The sequence below is a fragment of the Buceros rhinoceros genome, unplaced genomic scaffold, assembly GCF_000710305.1.
Source record: "Buceros rhinoceros silvestris isolate BGI_N320 unplaced genomic scaffold, ASM71030v1 scaffold8189, whole genome shotgun sequence".
Lineage (NCBI taxonomy): Eukaryota > Metazoa > Chordata > Aves > Bucerotiformes > Bucerotidae > Buceros > Buceros rhinoceros.
Window position 1 is genome coordinate 64129 of NW_010429717.1, and position 17349 is coordinate 81477.

At 40.1% G+C, this 17349-nt stretch overlaps 1 protein-coding gene across 2 annotated transcripts in view; it reads left to right on the top strand.

The window, feature by feature from the left end:
* The window catches only part of RUNX1T1 (runt-related transcription factor 1; translocated to, 1 (cyclin D-related)), a 91876-nt gene that overhangs the window by 52040 nt on the left and 22487 nt on the right, over positions 1-17349 (top strand). For both annotated transcript variants that reach the window (XM_010142748.1, XM_010142749.1), the window contains exons 5-8: positions 5938-6119; positions 11527-11777; positions 13019-13104; positions 13748-13949. In XM_010142748.1, the coding sequence (XP_010141050.1) occupies positions 5938-6119; positions 11527-11777; positions 13019-13104; positions 13748-13949 (721 nt within the window). The remainder of the gene's footprint in view (positions 1-5937; positions 6120-11526; positions 11778-13018; positions 13105-13747; positions 13950-17349) is intronic.

Consider the following 17349-nt stretch of genomic DNA (forward strand, 5'->3'; position numbering starts at 1 on the left):
TCTACCAAACTCTACGGTGCAGTCAGAAGCCAGTATTTGTGCTTCTGTAATAAAAATTCTGGGAAAGGAGCTACTCTTCACCATGTGTTTCTATGGTGCCTCACGCCAGGGAGCGCTGATCTATTACAGATAATAAATAGTCATCAAATTGCTTATCTTTCTACCAATTCTGGTACAGAGGAAGATAAAATCATTCACCTGCAGAAACGTGCATTGGCTGGGAGCCTTTTTGTGCATGTTTTCTGTATTAATATCAAGCAGGATTTAGTCTATTAAATTTAAGTGGTACACGGTGTACGTGTTCAGTACTGCCAACATTCTGTTTTTCAGCATCATGCTGTGTGTGTTTGTTTTAAGCATCTGTATCAATATATAATTTGATGGTTTTGAGTTACTTGGGCTCTGTGAACAAAAATGTCTCAATTTAAATATATTTTTTTAAATATGCCTGCAAATTTATTTAAATTTGCAATTATTAAAACTTGTTTCAAAGACTAATTGTACTGTATTTTAATGAAACCTTTTAATTACAATTATAATGCTAAAATATTTTAGTTGTTGAAGTTTTGAAGAAAGTAGGGACACTGAACAATGGAAAATCATTAACTAATTACCTGGAGTGAGCACTGAAATGATAGAACAGCCTATTGGAGCTGTAGCTTCTTCTGCAGGTGCAGAGGCAATGTTTTCTGGTTAAACAGTACATTTCCAAGTGGAGAACAGGTCTGACAGCTGAGTAAAAGACATATTCTCTTCTTTCTATCTGTAATTCTAAAACTGATGGAGGAAGCTAAGACACTACCTAAATCTTGAAGGATATGATGTCCAGTAAAAAACAACATTAGGAACATGTTCCAGACACTGAAGTGCAACATTTTGGGGGGTTGTAAGCCAGCAATACCAGGTTTGTTGCAGGCAGGGTCTTTCTAACATGCATACCTGGCTTCTGGACGAGAACTGGTTTGTATCTTTCACATGTGGAGGTGTAGAAGTCTGTCTGCGGGCACCAGCAGTGGTGCTGGGAGAAATGTGCTACCGTATGTTGACAGAACTGCCTCTGCTGTCAGAACTGAACCTCTGCATCAGCCATTGTGTCCAAGGCCGTTTTGGTTTCAGAGTCTGTGTAAGTGTGCTTGAGTTGCCTTAGGAGCCTGATCTCTCTCTGCTCAAGATAGGGAGAATGTCGGAGCTTCATTCTGCGTCCAGCTTCCCAAAAACTATTCCTTGTTGTGTATCAGGGCCATGGTAACTGAAAATGGTCTGTATACTTGCCCTAGCCACAAACAGGTTCTGATTCTTTTTCTTCCAATAAACTGATTATTTTTTACTACGTGGCTTAGAATAATGTTGGAGCAGATTGAAACAGTTGTGTTGAACTCAAAGTTTTCAAATACTGCTTTTCTTCACTTTAAGTCTTTGTCCAAATGTTGTTTGATGCCTTTATAAACCTAAATTATGAGGCATGTCATTCATAGTTTTCTATAATAACTTCTAAAAAGTTAAGAAATGGAGTAGATCCATGTTTAATAAAAATATCACAAGCTGAACATGTGTGTTGTTGTTCTGTACACAGAACACACATGTTCAACCATTTAGAATAAAGGGTACCTTTAGCTGCAAATCTTCAGTTTAGAATTAAGAGCAAGAATGAACATTTCTTCAGGAGAAGGAAAGCAAGTAAAATAAATCAACGTTTTTGCTAGCCAGTTCAGAATTTGGTTGTCTGCAGGAGCCAGGAGTGTCCATGTGTGAAACAGGTCCTTTTTTTTTTCCATGATAGTGCATAAGGAACACAAATGTCTTGGTTTTTCCTTGATTTCTCAGCTGCAAAGCAGATACTTCACATTTCTACCTCATGGGTGTACTGAAATGTGATGATACATTTTCTAAGATGTGATGATACATGTTCCAAGTATGCACCACTATTAAAATCCTAGGTCTGATCCTATTATTTCTGCCAGATACTTATTTGTAAATAGATGTAAACGTCTCAAATAATTTTCTGCCACCTGAGGCAATTTGGTTCGTTGGTTGTCTTGACTTTGATGTGTGAGCTTTTAGAAAAGAACAATGACATGAAAACAAGTTAAAAACCTTGCTCACAAAAGCATTCCATCTCTCTGTGTTATGTAGTAGCCCTGGACAAAAACATGACAAATAATAACTGAAAGAAAGTATTTCTTTGGTACTTTCACAAAATATTTGTGTTCATGGAGGTCTGAAAAGACTTCATTCTCCACAACCAGGTGTCTTACCATCCTAAAATAAGTAGAGTGGTAGGAATTGCTGAGTGATTTTTTTTTGGTGGTTTTTTTTTTTTAATTTTTTAATTTTTTTTTGCTATTGAAGGGGTCATATTTACTAACCCTGTTCTGGCATTTTTTGTTGCACAGTGGATCTACCCTTACAGTACAGCAACAGGTGCTGGAGCATTTGCCATTGTTATAACGCCAGCAAAGTAATTTAGCATCATCCTGTCCTCAAAACTTTCCAGAACACCTGCTTTTTGTTCTTGGTTCCCTGCACATTAGTTGCAGAATTTTTTCGACGTAAGAAATATTTTCCTGGTTTGTTTGGGTTTTTTTTTTTTTAATTGTTATTTTTATTTTTCCTATGGGAATTATTTCAAAAACAAAGGGGACCACAAATATTTTCCTGGTTTGTTTGGGTTTTTTTTTTTTAATTGTTATTTTTATTTTTCCTATGGGAATTATTTCAGAAACAAAGGGGACCACTGGAGTTCTTCATCTTATCTCTAGTCACTAAAGGTCATGAAATTTAATCCAATACTTGAAAATCCTTGGGCAACACATCATTGTGCACTAGGCATGGCACAAGAACGGTCAGGGCACATCACCCATTTGTGCCATGAGGTGTAATGGCACAAATAAGTAGGTAAGAAATGACTGGACTATCTTACTCTTGATGTATGCATGTGCTGCAAAAAAAGGAAGATGTTTCCCAGGATATGTGACTTATCTCCACTGGGGAGAAGGTCTTACATTTTCACTTTGGTCCCAAATTTGTCACATATGACTAAATATGACCCTGCTAGATTGGCAAAATATGCCGTTCAGGGATTAATGAGCATTTTCAATTCTCTGCGTCTGAGTCCTGGTACTCTTCAGCCCACGACAGAAGTCCCCACAAGACCCTGAGAGGAAGGTTAAAAGTGCTACATCTGACTAGGAGGAGGGTCATAACCCACCAGCTGATTAACTGAAGCTCTGGAACATGAGATTTTGTTGTAATCTTTATCTTAATGTGTAACTGCAAGTGTAATTGGAAAGCTGATGGCAATCCTGTTCTCACCAAGGCCCTTGAAGGATGGTAACTGAGGCAGCTTACAGAACCACAGATCCTATGGTTTCAAATAATTTCTAAGTACTAATTGCAGTTAGAACGGGAAACAAATATTGAAGAATATTTTTGAAAACTGATGCTCCATCTGAACTTGGGTGTTGGACAGCCAGAAAGTGGATGGAGTCAGCCAGAGCAATGCTTTTTCCCTATTTAAAGATCTGGAACTCAGACCTGGTTTTCTCACAGCATTTGGTTTTCTTTTCCATTTTCAGTAAACTCTCATTCTTCCATGCTTACTTCCCACAGCTATGAGCTGACCCTGTAAGGAGATAAAAAAGTTTCTCACAGCATTTGGTTTTCTTTTCCATTTTCAGTAAACTCTCATTCTTCCATGCTTACTTCCCACAGCTATGAGCTGACCCTGTAAGGAGATAAAAAAAGTGGTTGGATGACCAGGCCCAGACAGCAGTGATGAATGGAGTTAAACCCAGCTGGTGGCCGGTCACCAGTGGTGTTCCTCAGGGCTCAGTGTTGGGGCCTGTCCTCTTCATCTTTATCAATGGTCTGGATGAGGGGATCGAGTGCACCCTCAGCAAGTTTGCAGATGACACTAAATTGGGAGGCAGTGTTGATCTACCTGAGGGTCGGGAGGCTCTGCAGAGGGATCTGGACAGGCTGGATCGATGGGCTGAGACCAATTATATGAAATTCAACAAGACCAAGTGCCAGGTCCTGCACTTGGGCCACAACAACCCCCTGCAGTGTTACAGGCTTGGGGGAGAGTGGCTGGAAAGATGCCCATCGGAAAAGGACCTGGTGATTCTAGTCGACAGCTGATTGAAGGTGAGCCAGCAGTGTGCCCAGGTGGCCAAGAAAGCCAACAGCATCCTGGCTTGTATCAGGAACAGTGTGGCCAGCAGGAGTAGGGCAGTGATTGTCCCCCTGTACTCAGCACTGTCTGACTAGGAGGAGGGTCATAACCCACCAGCTGATTAACTGAAGCTCTGGAACATGAGATTTTGTTGTAATCTTTATCTTAATGTGTAACTGCAAGTGTAATTGGAAAGCTGATGGCAATCCTGTTCTCACCAAGGCCCTTGAAGGATGGTAACTGAGGCAGCTTACAGAACCACAGATCCTATGGTTTCAAATAATTTCTAAGTACTAATTGCAGTTAGAACGGGAAACAAATATTGAAGAATATTTTTGAAAACTGATGCTCCATCTGAACTTGGGTGTTGGACAGCCAGAAAGTGGATGGAGTCAGCCAGAGCAATGCTTTTTCCCTATTTAAAGATCTGGAACTCAGACCTGGTTTTCTCACAGCATTTGGTTTTCTTTTCCATTTTCAGTAAACTCTCATTCTTCCATGCTTACTTCCCACAGCTATGAGCTGACCCTGTAAGGAGATAAAAAAAGTGGTTGGATGACCAGGCCCAGACAGCAGTGATGAATGGAGTTAAACCCAGCTGGTGGCCGGTCACCAGTGGTGTTCCTCAGGGCTCAGTGTTGGGGCCTGTCCTCTTCATCTTTATCAATGGTCTGGATGAGGGGATCGAGTGCACCCTCAGCAAGTTTGCAGATGACACTAAATTGGGAGGCAGTGTTGATCTACCTGAGGGTCGGGAGGCTCTGCAGAGGGATCTGGACAGGCTGGATCGATGGGCTGAGACCAATTATATGAAATTCAACAAGACCAAGTGCCAGGTCCTGCACTTGGGCCACAACAACCCCCTGCAGTGTTACAGGCTTGGGGGAGAGTGGCTGGAAAGATGCCCATCGGAAAAGGACCTGGTGATTCTAGTCGACAGCTGATTGAAGGTGAGCCAGCAGTGTGCCCAGGTGGCCAAGAAAGCCAACAGCATCCTGGCTTGTATCAGGAACAGTGTGGCCAGCAGGAGTAGGGCAGTGATTGTCCCCCTGTACTCAGCACTGCTGAGGCCACACCTTGAGTACTGTGTCCAGTTTTGGGCCCCTCACTTCAAGAAGGATGTTGAGGTGCTGGAGCAGGTTCAGAGAAGGGCAATGAAACTCATGAAGGGTCTGGAGAACTTGTCCTGTGAGGAGCAGCTGAGGGACCTGGGATTGTTTAGCTTGGAGAAGAGGGGGCTGAGGGGAGAGCTTATCCCTCTCTACAACTACCTGAAAGGAGGTTGTAGTGAGGTGGTGGTTGGTTTCTTTTCTCATGTTACAAATGACAGGATGAGAGGAAATGGCCTGGAGTTGTGTCAGGGGAAATTTGGGTTAGATATCAGGAAAAATGTCTTTACAGTGAGGATTGTGAAGCATTGGAACAGGCTGCCCAGGAGCGTGTGGAGGAGTCCCCTTCCCTGGAAGGGAGGTGGTGGAGTCCCCTTCTCTGGAAGCGTTTAAAAGATGTGTAGATGTGGTGCTGAGGGGCATGGTTTAAGGACCCTGGCAGTGCAGGGTGAATGACTGGACTCAATGATCTTAAAGGTCTCTTCCAACAAGATGGTTCTGCGGTTCTGTGAGACTGCCACAACAAATCAGATTAAGGTGCTTGCAACAAGTTTATCACAGAGCAGTTTTTCCTTTGATTTCTGATTGTTCTGCTTCGTGTCTGTTGAAATTGCCTGCAAGCCGCCCTCTTAACATTGTGTAATGCTCTTGCAGGCCAATCTGCCCCTGCTGCAGCGGGAGCTGCTGCACTGTGCAAGGCTAGCCAAGCAGAACCCAGCCCAGTACCTCGCCCAGCATGAACAGCTGCTTCTGGATGCCAGCACCACCTCACCTGTTGACTCCTCAGAGCTGCTTCTCGACGTGAATGAAAACGGGAAGAGGCGAACTCCAGACAGGTGAGCTCCGCCATTCGCACCTTGGTCAGAAATGATACGTGGGTTGAATATGCCGAGCTTCACTAGCAAGGGGTAAGCATGTGGGCAGATGTCTGTGGAAAGTGAGATGGTGTTCCTGGGTATGGGTCCTGCCTTCGTTACAGCTGTGCAACAGCCGGATTACCTGGAGTCCCGGGAGGGGCTGTAATGAAGGTTGTACCTCTGGCCTGTGTGCTTCAAGGTACCAGAGCTACCAGTGGGCAGCCTCTGTCAATCACTGCTTGAAATTAGGCTACTTAGTTCTGGAAAAGTGATGTTTCAGGAAAAAAAACACTGTCCTTTCTTTCTTAACCCTGAGATTCTTTGCAGTCATGAAAGACCTGGAAAGAGACTGCTCAGCTCACTCATTGGAGTGGTACCTTGGGCTTAAAAATAAAATGGTTTTTTTGCGCTGTCAAACAAGCCTGTCACTGGTTAGTCACACCTACTTCTTTGTTGACTGTGATTAAAGCTATACAGAAAAAATTAAACTCATACAGGAGTTTCGGCTGAACCAAGTTCAGTGGAGTTGTCTCGTGCACTCAAGAAATTTGTACTGCAGATAGAGTAAAAAGAACACGGTCCTGCTAGAAAGATTCTTAATTTACTGAATAGGAGATTGCGTACCTTTTTATTTGGATAATGTAAGTAAATCAACCACAAAAACTTGTCCTCAGAGTCAGAGCATGCCTAGATGGAGTGAGTATTGAAACCAAATATTTGTCTGGCTTTATATTCATTACACTATTAATTATTTTAACTGTTTACAGATGAGCAGGAGGAAACACCTGGAAATATATATGCCTTTTGTTTAGATAACCAAGTAGTTGTCAAATATACTAATAAAAATAGAGTGGAAAATATGAGGCATCGTTTATGAGGAGAGTTTTCTGTGACTGTTGGAAGAATATGGAAAAAAATCACCAAAAAAACAACATCTTTCCAGGGGAACTAAATGTGGTTGAAATAATTTTATTTGGAGATGTCTCTCACCAAAGTAAATTCTAGTGTCTTTTCCACTTCTCAAGGCATGACGTTTATATAGACTTTGAATACTACGTGTATGTTAGAAAGAATGTGTGTATATATGATACGTGCATGTATATATATTAGGAATATATGTACATTCATCCTTCCATATTTACATTTTCCCTCTGGACAGAATAACTGCATACCGTTTTTTCCAGTAGAAGTAAAATACAGTAAGGGATTTGGCAAAGAAAGTGGAACGTCTGTGTTGCACCACATCCACCTCATGACTTTTTGTTAAAGAAAATCCACATACAGTAATTTTTCTGCTTATAATTTCAGAACCTTTTTTCCATATGCATTTTCCAATTCTGGTTATTTATCTGCATATCCAAGTCTACTGTATGTGAGGTTTTATAGAGCAATCTGACAGCAGAGCATTGTGTTTTACTGAATGTTTTCTTGGTGCATATGGTCTGACACGGATGAGCAGCCACGGTGAGATTTTGGAGTCTATTAAACTAGCTCATTAAAAAGATCAATCTGTTTCTGTAATAACACTGGGAACCATCAGTCACTGCAAGAGAGAAAAACTGACACCTGAGGAGACAACACATTTTGGTAATTTGTACATGACATGTCATGAACAAAGTGTTCACTATAATTCGTTTACAACTTTTGGAGTTTACATTCTACTGTAGTAAAGCAAAGGAACTTGGACCAATCTGAGTTTTTATTTTGGTGAAGGAATGCTTAGTTATAAATAACATGATTTTAAACACATTAACCACAAAAGACTTTTTCTAATTGGTCATCCTTTGAGCTTGCTGGGAAGGGCTGTATGGCACATGAGTGTGTCATACAGTGACTCTATGTTTGTGACAGCTGCCTACAAAGTGGACATAGGAACAAAAAAATCTGTTAGAATAGCTCTGCTTTTGAGTGAGAAGAAAACAAAAGTGGCTACGATTGTTTTGTGACTTCGGAAAGCGCTGCTGTACTCTTGGCACCCCTGAGAAGGAATTCATATTGAAGGTACCCAGGGACAGAGACAGACTTTAAAAATTCCTTTAGGTAAATCTTCTTACTGGAAGAAGCTCCTCCACATCTCAATAAGGTGAAGGATGCTCACAGCTCTTACAACTACGTTCCTTGTAAGCCATGTGTAACTATGAGGAATTTTAAAAGAATTGTCTTAATATGAACTGTTAGCAAGGCGATATTAATCTTTTCTGTAAAATAGTATTATAAACAAAGATAAGTATTTTATTTCAGCAAAACATTATTACTTGTTTGGTCATCAAGACCTTCAGTGGAAGTCCAGTTTAAATCAAATCATCTCGCACAAAGAACAGAGGAGCAGCTTCGCCGCCTCCTTGCAAGCTGACTTGAGTGTTCTCTGAAATGTGTGTAATACGCTTGATCAGGTGCAGCTTAACTTTCCAGCCAAGGCAGTTTTGCATGGTCGTGTTTCCTACTGAGGAAATTATCCATAAATTGCAATAATTTAAAACTGAAATGGTAAGTTATGTGGGTACAGACTAATGACTAGTATCTATTCTGCCATCTTTAACCTAAGTCATGGCTCCAAGTAAAATGACCCCTTGCGTGATTATAGCTCAAGGACCCCATCTTTATCCTATTGCAGATTTTCCAAACAATAGTGCTGATCTATCTGCGCATCAAGAAGAGAATTTAAAACTGAAATGATAACTTACAAACAACGTAAAGTCTGTTATGTGGGTACAGACTAATGACTAGTATCTATTCTGCCATCTTTAACCTAAGTCATGGCTCCAAGTAAAATGACCCCTTGCGTGATTATAGCTGAAGGACCCCATCTTTATCCTATTGCAGATTTTCCAAACAATAGTGCTGATCTATCTGCGCATCAAGAAGAAGGTGACCTGCAGGAGCAAGAAAAAGAAAATCAAGAATATGTGTCCATTAGGCTTTCCTAACATTCAGTATTATTTCCTCCCTGCAGCTTATTGTCACTTTGCAAAATAATATGGATCAGATAAAAATCAGATGAAATCAGATTAAAGTTGTGGTGGTTTTGGATTCAGAACTGATACTCACATGGGTGTGCCAGTTGAGGAGCGCTTGCTCAGGCACCTGGGGAAATGCTGCTGTCCCAAGGCAGAGAGACCTGGAAGAATGAGTAGGACTAAGATCAGAAGCAGAAGAGGAGGTTGAGTTCAGGGCATCTGAATTACAGCACTGTTCAGTACTTTGTGTTTTATCACTATATTCAGATGTAGTAAATTATACAATGATTTCTGTTCTGATAAGACTTTGCTAATTGTTACGTTTTTATATATTTTTATATGGTCAGAAACACGATGAGTTTATGTACAGTCTCATTCTGGTATTCTGCTAAGTTGCTTATTTGGTAAGTGCAGAATATATAACAAATTGTAGAATTAAGGTGCAAAGATTTACATTTGTATAAAAATACATTATTTTAACATGTAATTACAGCGCAGGAAAGGAAACTTGCCACAGTTTTCTGGTTGGTTTTTCCTATGCTGAGTGATGAAAAAAGTTAATGAAGTTACTTAATTATTTACAGTTTCTGATTTTTTCCTCCATTTTAGTTAGAGTTCATTCTAACCGTAACACTAAAGAACTCTGACAAATGAATAGCTTGGCTTGTACATACAGGCAGGTCTATTTTTTCCTTGCATAGTATTTTTACAACTGAAAGACCTGGACATTGAGTTTGAGTAGGTATGTGCAAAGAAAACACGCACCAGCAGCTAAATACAAAACTTGACTTGGAGAGCTGTCAAAAACATCACTACCCATTGGGAGTTACTGCAAGCAGTTCCATCATGCCAAAAGTCATTAAAATTATATAATGGTCCTCAGGTTTTCCTGATCAGGAGTTTTATTCAGCGTTTGCTTTGAAACAAGGTACGCACTGCATTTTAGTAACCTATGCCTTTGCCTAAAATGAGGACAAATGTTCTGCTCTATTGGTGAAAGATTCTCTCCTCTTTGCCATGTTAAGGTATAATAAATATATGTGTATATATACACCTACACCTACAGCTTCTCTGTTATTAGTGATTGTGGTTAGGCCCCTGGAAATATTGAGTCCTTCTGAAAACAGTGCAATCCATCTTCTAACTTTCTGCTGGTAACTGCAAGATCTTACTTTGATCCTCTCTCCCAATGGATATTGTCATAGGTTTGGGTTCATCCTTCCTTTCATTGACATTAAAGGAGAACCTACTGAGGGGCAACAATTAATACACTGAGTGTTTCTCTACAGACAGTCCCTCAAGGTTGGTTGGTTTGTGAGGGTTTGTTGAAGGGCAGCTGGTTTTAACAGCAGGCAAACAAGAAAATTATATCAAATTTACGTTTCTGTCAAAGTGACAAAAATTGTGTTATTACTGGCAAGATGTATTATGCCATCTGTAAATCACAGAGGAGAAAGTTGTCTTTAATAAAGACTGGAATATGTCAGGTGTTTAATAAACGTTTTTGGAGGAAAGGATGCAGCCTCAACAGTTTGCAATATCTATATCTAATAAGCTTTTTGTCAAAGCTAATGTTTTGTAGGTTTTGTTTATTCCAGTGGCAAAAAACCCCATGCTTCATTGAAATGGATCTTCCCTAATAGGAGTTGTGAATCCATTGAAGTAACTCTAGCCTTTCTTTTTTATTTTAATGGAAATTGAGTTCAGTGTGAGTTTCAGGTTCTTAGGCAAAGGTGCAAAGTAGAGGCTTCTTTAGAAATAACTAGTTATGAATTGAGTTAATGAGTATCTATAATGTAAAATACTGTCCTTCTCCCTGGTAAATCTTTGAAGTTGCCTGAGCGTAAAACCCCTATCTAAGAATAACAGAATGGGAAATCTTGAGTGTTCTTGAGGACTTGAGGTCTGCATCTTCCTGGAGAATTAATGACAGTCACATCACCTTTGGCTGAAATAGCCCAGATAATACAAAAATTTACCTATGACAGCATGCTGTCTTCTTGAAAAAAGCACATCTCCCCATCCTGTTGTGCTATAGCACTACTGAAACTAGGAATTTCTTGGCCTCTAGCTTCATGTATTAGTTGATTGTTTCAGCTCTGCAATTACACCATTACAGCCATCCCATCAGCCAGTGATTTCAGCAATGGTTTCTTGCTTTCCAGCCCAGCTCTTTAAGCCACTCCATCAGAAGGCTCAGTCTTCTAGTATTTCTGAAGTTACAGGAGTAGTTAAAGACAAGGTGAATGTGTCCTTTGTATATTTTGAATGAGTTGTGTTATGAAATGTTCTGCAATACTACACACTTAGAGCAAAGTGAAAGAACAAGCTTTGGTTGTTCCTGAAACTGTGCGTGTAGGTAGGGGGTGGCTGTTCCTGAACAGGTCTGCTCACTAAATAAATTAAAGTTCCTTTGCTTTGTTTTTCAGAACCAAAGAAAATGGCTTTGACAGAGAGCCTTTGCACTCAGAGCATCCAAGCAAGCGGCCCTGCACTATTAGCCCAGGCCAGCGGTACAGTCCAAATAATGGCTTATCTTATCAGCCCAATGGTCTGCCTCATCCCACCCCACCTCCACCTCAGCATTATCGTTTGGATGATATGGCCATTGCCCACCACTACAGGGACTCATACAGACACCCCAATCACAGGGACCTCAGGGACAGAAACAGACCTATGGGTAAGGCATGTTGATTTTCTGCATTGTTTTTTTTAGGTTTCTCTTTTCCTTGTAATTGTATTCTGTATTGTGAACAGGGGTTTTTTGGCTGATTAAATACACCTACCATTCAGATATAGCCTTTATAGCACTGCTTCTAATGGCCTTATTTCAGATTTATATTTTTAAAAGCGGATTGAATTATGTCTTTGTACACTCTAAAGCAAGAGAGTCCAAAGGAAGAGGAACCCATGCTTTCACAGCTGCATAGATGACACAGACACTCAGGTGTCTGGCAGGCAAGGATAAAAGTAGAGCCTTTTATTCTTCTTCTAATGCCACATCTGTGACAATGACTATAGCTTGATTTCTTCTCAGACTAGTGGAAAGTTATTAGTCTATGGAGAAGCATTTTGTGTGCAACCTCTCGAGTGCGGTGCAACTTGGGAATGTCTGCAGAGGATGTGAACAGCAGAAGCAGCGACACCCGACGCAGCACATTTTGGTTTAATGGGATGTCTGATGCTCTTGGATTTGCCTGTCTTGCTTCACATCTGCACTTACTATTCTTTCTTGTTTTAAACAAATCTTCAGTAAAAGAGGAACTTTTACAAGTATTCAGCATCTGTACAGAGGAAGCTAAACAAAGAGCAAGTGTCGATTCCTCTTCAGTGTTGATAATAAGTACTGGCTTGGTTGTATCATGTTGTCAGCTGCTCCAGTATATGTGCTACATTTTAAACACATGTTGTTTAAATAACTGTGAAGGGAAGAACCTTTAATGATGCTCTGTTGACACGGTAGTAATTGCTGCATTTAGTGAAATAACATTGAATTTATAGCAATATTTTTTTCAACTTTCTGAAATACAGCTAATATTTGATAAGACTAAATTACCAAATAATTGTCTGGCTGACTTTGTTAGGTACTGCAAATGAAAAATTATATATTGTATCATAAGTTTTATATATTATAGTTGTGTATAGTCAGAAAGGGTTATGTCTGTTTTTGAGAGTTCATTTTGCAACCTACAGAACTTGAAGAGTTGACATTAAATTGAGTAAACAGTAGCATCTTTTGTGGGGAAGAGTGTTAAAAAGAACTTAGCAAAATTTTTAAGCGTCCATTTGTTTTTGTGCTGACACTCCTGATACTAGACCAGCTAATGTATGATGTGTTTGTCTGATAGGCTCTTTTTTCTTCCCCAACCCCTGCCCAATGGACTCCCAACATTGTAAATATGATTTGCTCCTTTTTGGCAGGGTTGCATGGCACACGTCAAGAAGAAATGATTGATCACAGACTAACAGACAGAGAATGGGCAGAAGAGTGGAAACACCTTGACCATGTAAGGGCTAATTGTACTTTTATGTGTAATTGTCTGAAGGAGCCCTTCTAAGACACGAATTTAAAATTTTTCTGTTAAAACAGATCTGAATCCCAGGTCAACCAGGTCAAGTTATGAAAGTGTCAGTGATTAAATCAGAAGATTTAATGTTCCCCATTAGGTAGCTCATACCAGGTCTTGCTGTTAAGTGCATCCCGCAGTATCCTAATTATTGTAGGGTGTTGAAAGGGGAATGGACTCTGCTCTATAAACCCTTGATCTGGGACACACTGGATTTGTTCTTTGAGTTTATTAGCTCTTAGAACATTTGTAGGCATCAGTTCTGGAACAGATTTGCTGGCCTCTGTGGTGCTATGTGATACTAGTGGTGGGGCTACAAGTCTCTTCCGTCTTTTCCTCGTTGTCTTTGCTCTTTTCCCCTGAAATCCATATCTGTACAGTTCAGAATCACCAGTTAAACAGGGAGGGATTGTCATTCTTTAAACAAGACTAGGATTTTTCATCTGTATTTGACATAACAGGGAGAGACACCCTCATTATTAGAACCCAGGCACTCATCACATTGATGTTTTCTTCCTTTTTCTTTCAGTTTATGAATAAATTTTCTTTTTTGTTTCTCTGCTCCATCCACTGTTGTGAATAGCTTTTAAACTGTATAATGGACATGGTGGAAAAAACTAGGCGATCTCTCACTGTACTACGGCGATGTCAAGAAGCAGACCGGGAGGAGCTTAATTACTGGATACGGCGGTACAGTGATGCAGAAGATTTAAAAAAAGGCGCTAACAGCAGCAGTAGTCATTCCAGACAGCAGAGTCCAGTGAATCCAGATCCAGTTACACTAGGTACAGTATACACATTAAAAATTGTTTACCGGTCCTCTTTCAGCTCAGCTAAGTGCTAGGTGAAGTTCATATTTGTTCTTCTTATTCTTATTCCATAATAGCGAAGAAATAGTCCTCTCTATTGACTCCTGAATTAACTATAACGTTTATTCCCTAATAGTCATGTTTACATGTGGAAGGGCTGGCATTTTCAGGTGATGCTTGGTAACTTGCTTTCCATTCAGCAATGTCTGACAGTGGTAGGGTGGGGTGGGAAGACAGGCTGTCATGTCAGGATGGCAGAACAGTGACGTGCACTGACTCTCCGTCCCTTCCATCTCCTTCCCTTGCCTGCTTGATAAAGGAAAAGTGTAGGTGCTTCTGAATTGTTAACACTGTGAAACCACAGGCTTTCACCTTCTCAAATCAAATTACTATATTTGGAAGTTGTCTTTCTAAGGAAATTAAGAGAGATATAAAAATATGGGCACTTCTTAGCTATAGTTGGTTTGCATGTTGGTTAAGGGTCTGGAGAACTTGTCCTATGAGGAGCGGCTGAAGGAGCTGGGACTGTTCAGTCTGGAGAAGAGGAGGCTTAGGGGGGACCTTATTGCTCTTTATAATTATCTTAAGGGAAGTTGTAGGGAGGTGGGGGTCAATCTCTTCTCCTATGTCGAAAATGACAGGACGAGGGGGAATGGCCTTAAGTTGCGCCAGGGGAGGTTCAGGTTGGATATTAGGAAAAAATTCTTTACAGTGAGGGTTATTAAGCATTGGAACGGGTTGCCTAGGGAGGTGGTGGAGTCCCCATCCCTGGAAGTGTTTAAAAATCGTGTGGATCTGGTGTTGAGGGACATGGTGTAGGGACCCTGGCAGTGTAAGGGTAACGGTTGGACTCGATGATCTTTGAGGTCTCTTCCGGCCGGATAATGATTCTGCATATAAGAAACAAACAACATCTGGGATTCCCACAGCCATGCACACATGATCCTCCTAGGCCTGCGTGCGCCACTGCAGCTCACGCATGTGTGTCTGAGCTAGTTTGGGTACTGCTCACTGTGCAGTTACACAGAGCCTCTCAGAGCTCAGCTCAAGCTCCAAAGCTAACTTAAGAGCAGACCAAGCAGCTGGACTTTCACCTCCTGCAGACCTTCAGTCACAAACACACAGAACTACTCCAAGATGACTCTACTGTGGGCTTTCTATAATTTATTAATAGGTTGGCCTGCCTCTACCCCATCTCTCCACTTTTATGGCAAGTAGGGTAAAGAAACATATCTTGGTGATGCCTTTTTATTTTCTCTGCCTTTTCCCTGAAGAGAACAGCAAACTGTGATTGCTTGTCTAATATTTATCTTTAAAAAAACCTGTCCGTATCGAATGTCATCTACTCAAAGTCGTCATAAACCGTGGACACTAATAAAGTTGCATGTGTGTGTTACTTTGCTACTGTATTTTACTTAAAGCTATGTTTTCCTTTTGTCCTCAAGAATAACTTAGTAATTCTAAACCTTATTTAATGGAAAATAGAAAAACAGAAAAACAAATCTAATGCCCTCTCCATCTTCCCCTTAGTAAATCTCTAGAGTTATCACTGTAATATTTAGTGCTTCTTGATAACAAACCTACCTTTTTGTGTGTGTGTCAAATGATCTGAGCCAGTAGCTCTATAAATTAGCTTCAGTCAGTGAAAGGAAGAGATACGGAAATGCTGTTTTCAAGTTCACTAAAAAGTGTAGTCCCTAGAGGAGCCTTTCTCAGAAAGAAGCATTCAGGTAATGGTTTGTACGAATATGGCTTGTTAAATGTAATGTAAAGAAAGGCTCGTAAATACGACATCTGAAACGTCGATCACATCTGCAGCTTTGGGAAGCACAGTTGTGAGGAAACCACTAGATCAAAAGCACCGGCACCTTTCTCCAGCAAAGCTAAGATGCAAAAAGAGCCAGGCCATGGTTCTTGTAAGCATAGTTAGGAGGTAAAAAAATGAAAAGAAACTGAGTCATGTAGGGCAGAAAATACTTAATTCAGAATCTACGGAAAGGTAATTCCTTATATTTTCTCAAATCTGGTAGTTATTTAGTTAACAAAATAAAAACTTCTAACATTCAGAGGCATAATAAAATTGAACCTGTGTCTGTGAGCCTTGAGATGCTTTTCTGTTTAGAGCTTTTCATTTTAGTGAGGAGGAATGGGTTTAAAATTTCCTCCAATATTTAATTAAAGTGTCACAATATGTAAATATTGGTTTTTTGCTGCAGGGATTCTAAATGTCAGTGATTCCCTTTTGTACTTTTTTTTTTTTAAATGAGGTAATCCACCCTTTAAATTCATCTTGTCATCTCTGCCAGCAAGAGGAAAAAGAAAGGGGGCCATATGCTACAGTGTCTGTGCCTTTGTTTCACTTTCTTTACAATTAAAATACCATCACTGAAGTTGTAAGTTCTCAGTATAAACGTTATGCCGTGGTCTTCATAGACAGATCTTGCTGAAAAGCTCTAAATTGAAATTTAGCATAGTCTGAGTCAAAAAGAAATTTAAGAAAATTCTGGTCATCATTTTGAACCAGTAGACCTTTTACTCTGCCAGAGATTTTTGTACTCCTTTTAATTCGACATCCCTGTAAATCATGTGGAGCTTGACAGTTTGCAGTGTCTGATCAATATTTTCCTGTTCATATTTTTAATTAAGAAATCAAATGAAATATTTGATCATTCGTTTTAATGCAGTGTAATCCAATACATGCATTAGCCAGCTACAACAGATTACAAGCTCGTCATTATTCTCTGAGAGTGTGTTGAAGGTAAGATAGGTCCATTCTTTTCAGTCTGAATAATACATGTTTATGAAAGTCTAAAAATGACTCAGACTTTATATATATTCACTTGATGAACTGTGGTGGTCTGTGAAGTGAATAATACATCATCCGACTCCTCCATTTCTGCTGAAGAATTTCAGTACTACATACTGCAGCAGGATTGCAATTTTCATCCTAATAGTGAATAATTACACATATCAGACATTGTATACTGAAATACACACAGTTGGATAAATTAAAGATGAGGGTTCTTCAACATCATGGGTTATAAACAAGATCTATAACCTTATTGAGTGCAGCTGTGGCTCTAGATAAGTGGTGCAGGCACACATCAGAAGGTCTGCAGTGATGTCGATGGTTTTTGTCTGTTGAATTTATCCAAAAGGAAATCTTGCAAAATAGAGTTTGAAATCTTCAACTGATGAGTGCCAGTATGGGCAGGATTTGCCCCAGGAAGCCCAGATTCTCAGAGTGTATGAATTTGTCAAAACCACGTAGGTTAGCCATTTCTTAATATATTTTTAAATGTTAACCCTTTCAGAGCTAGTTTACATTATAGTACAGGTTGTTCATCCTCATGCTTCCAGCGTTAGCCCAGGCATT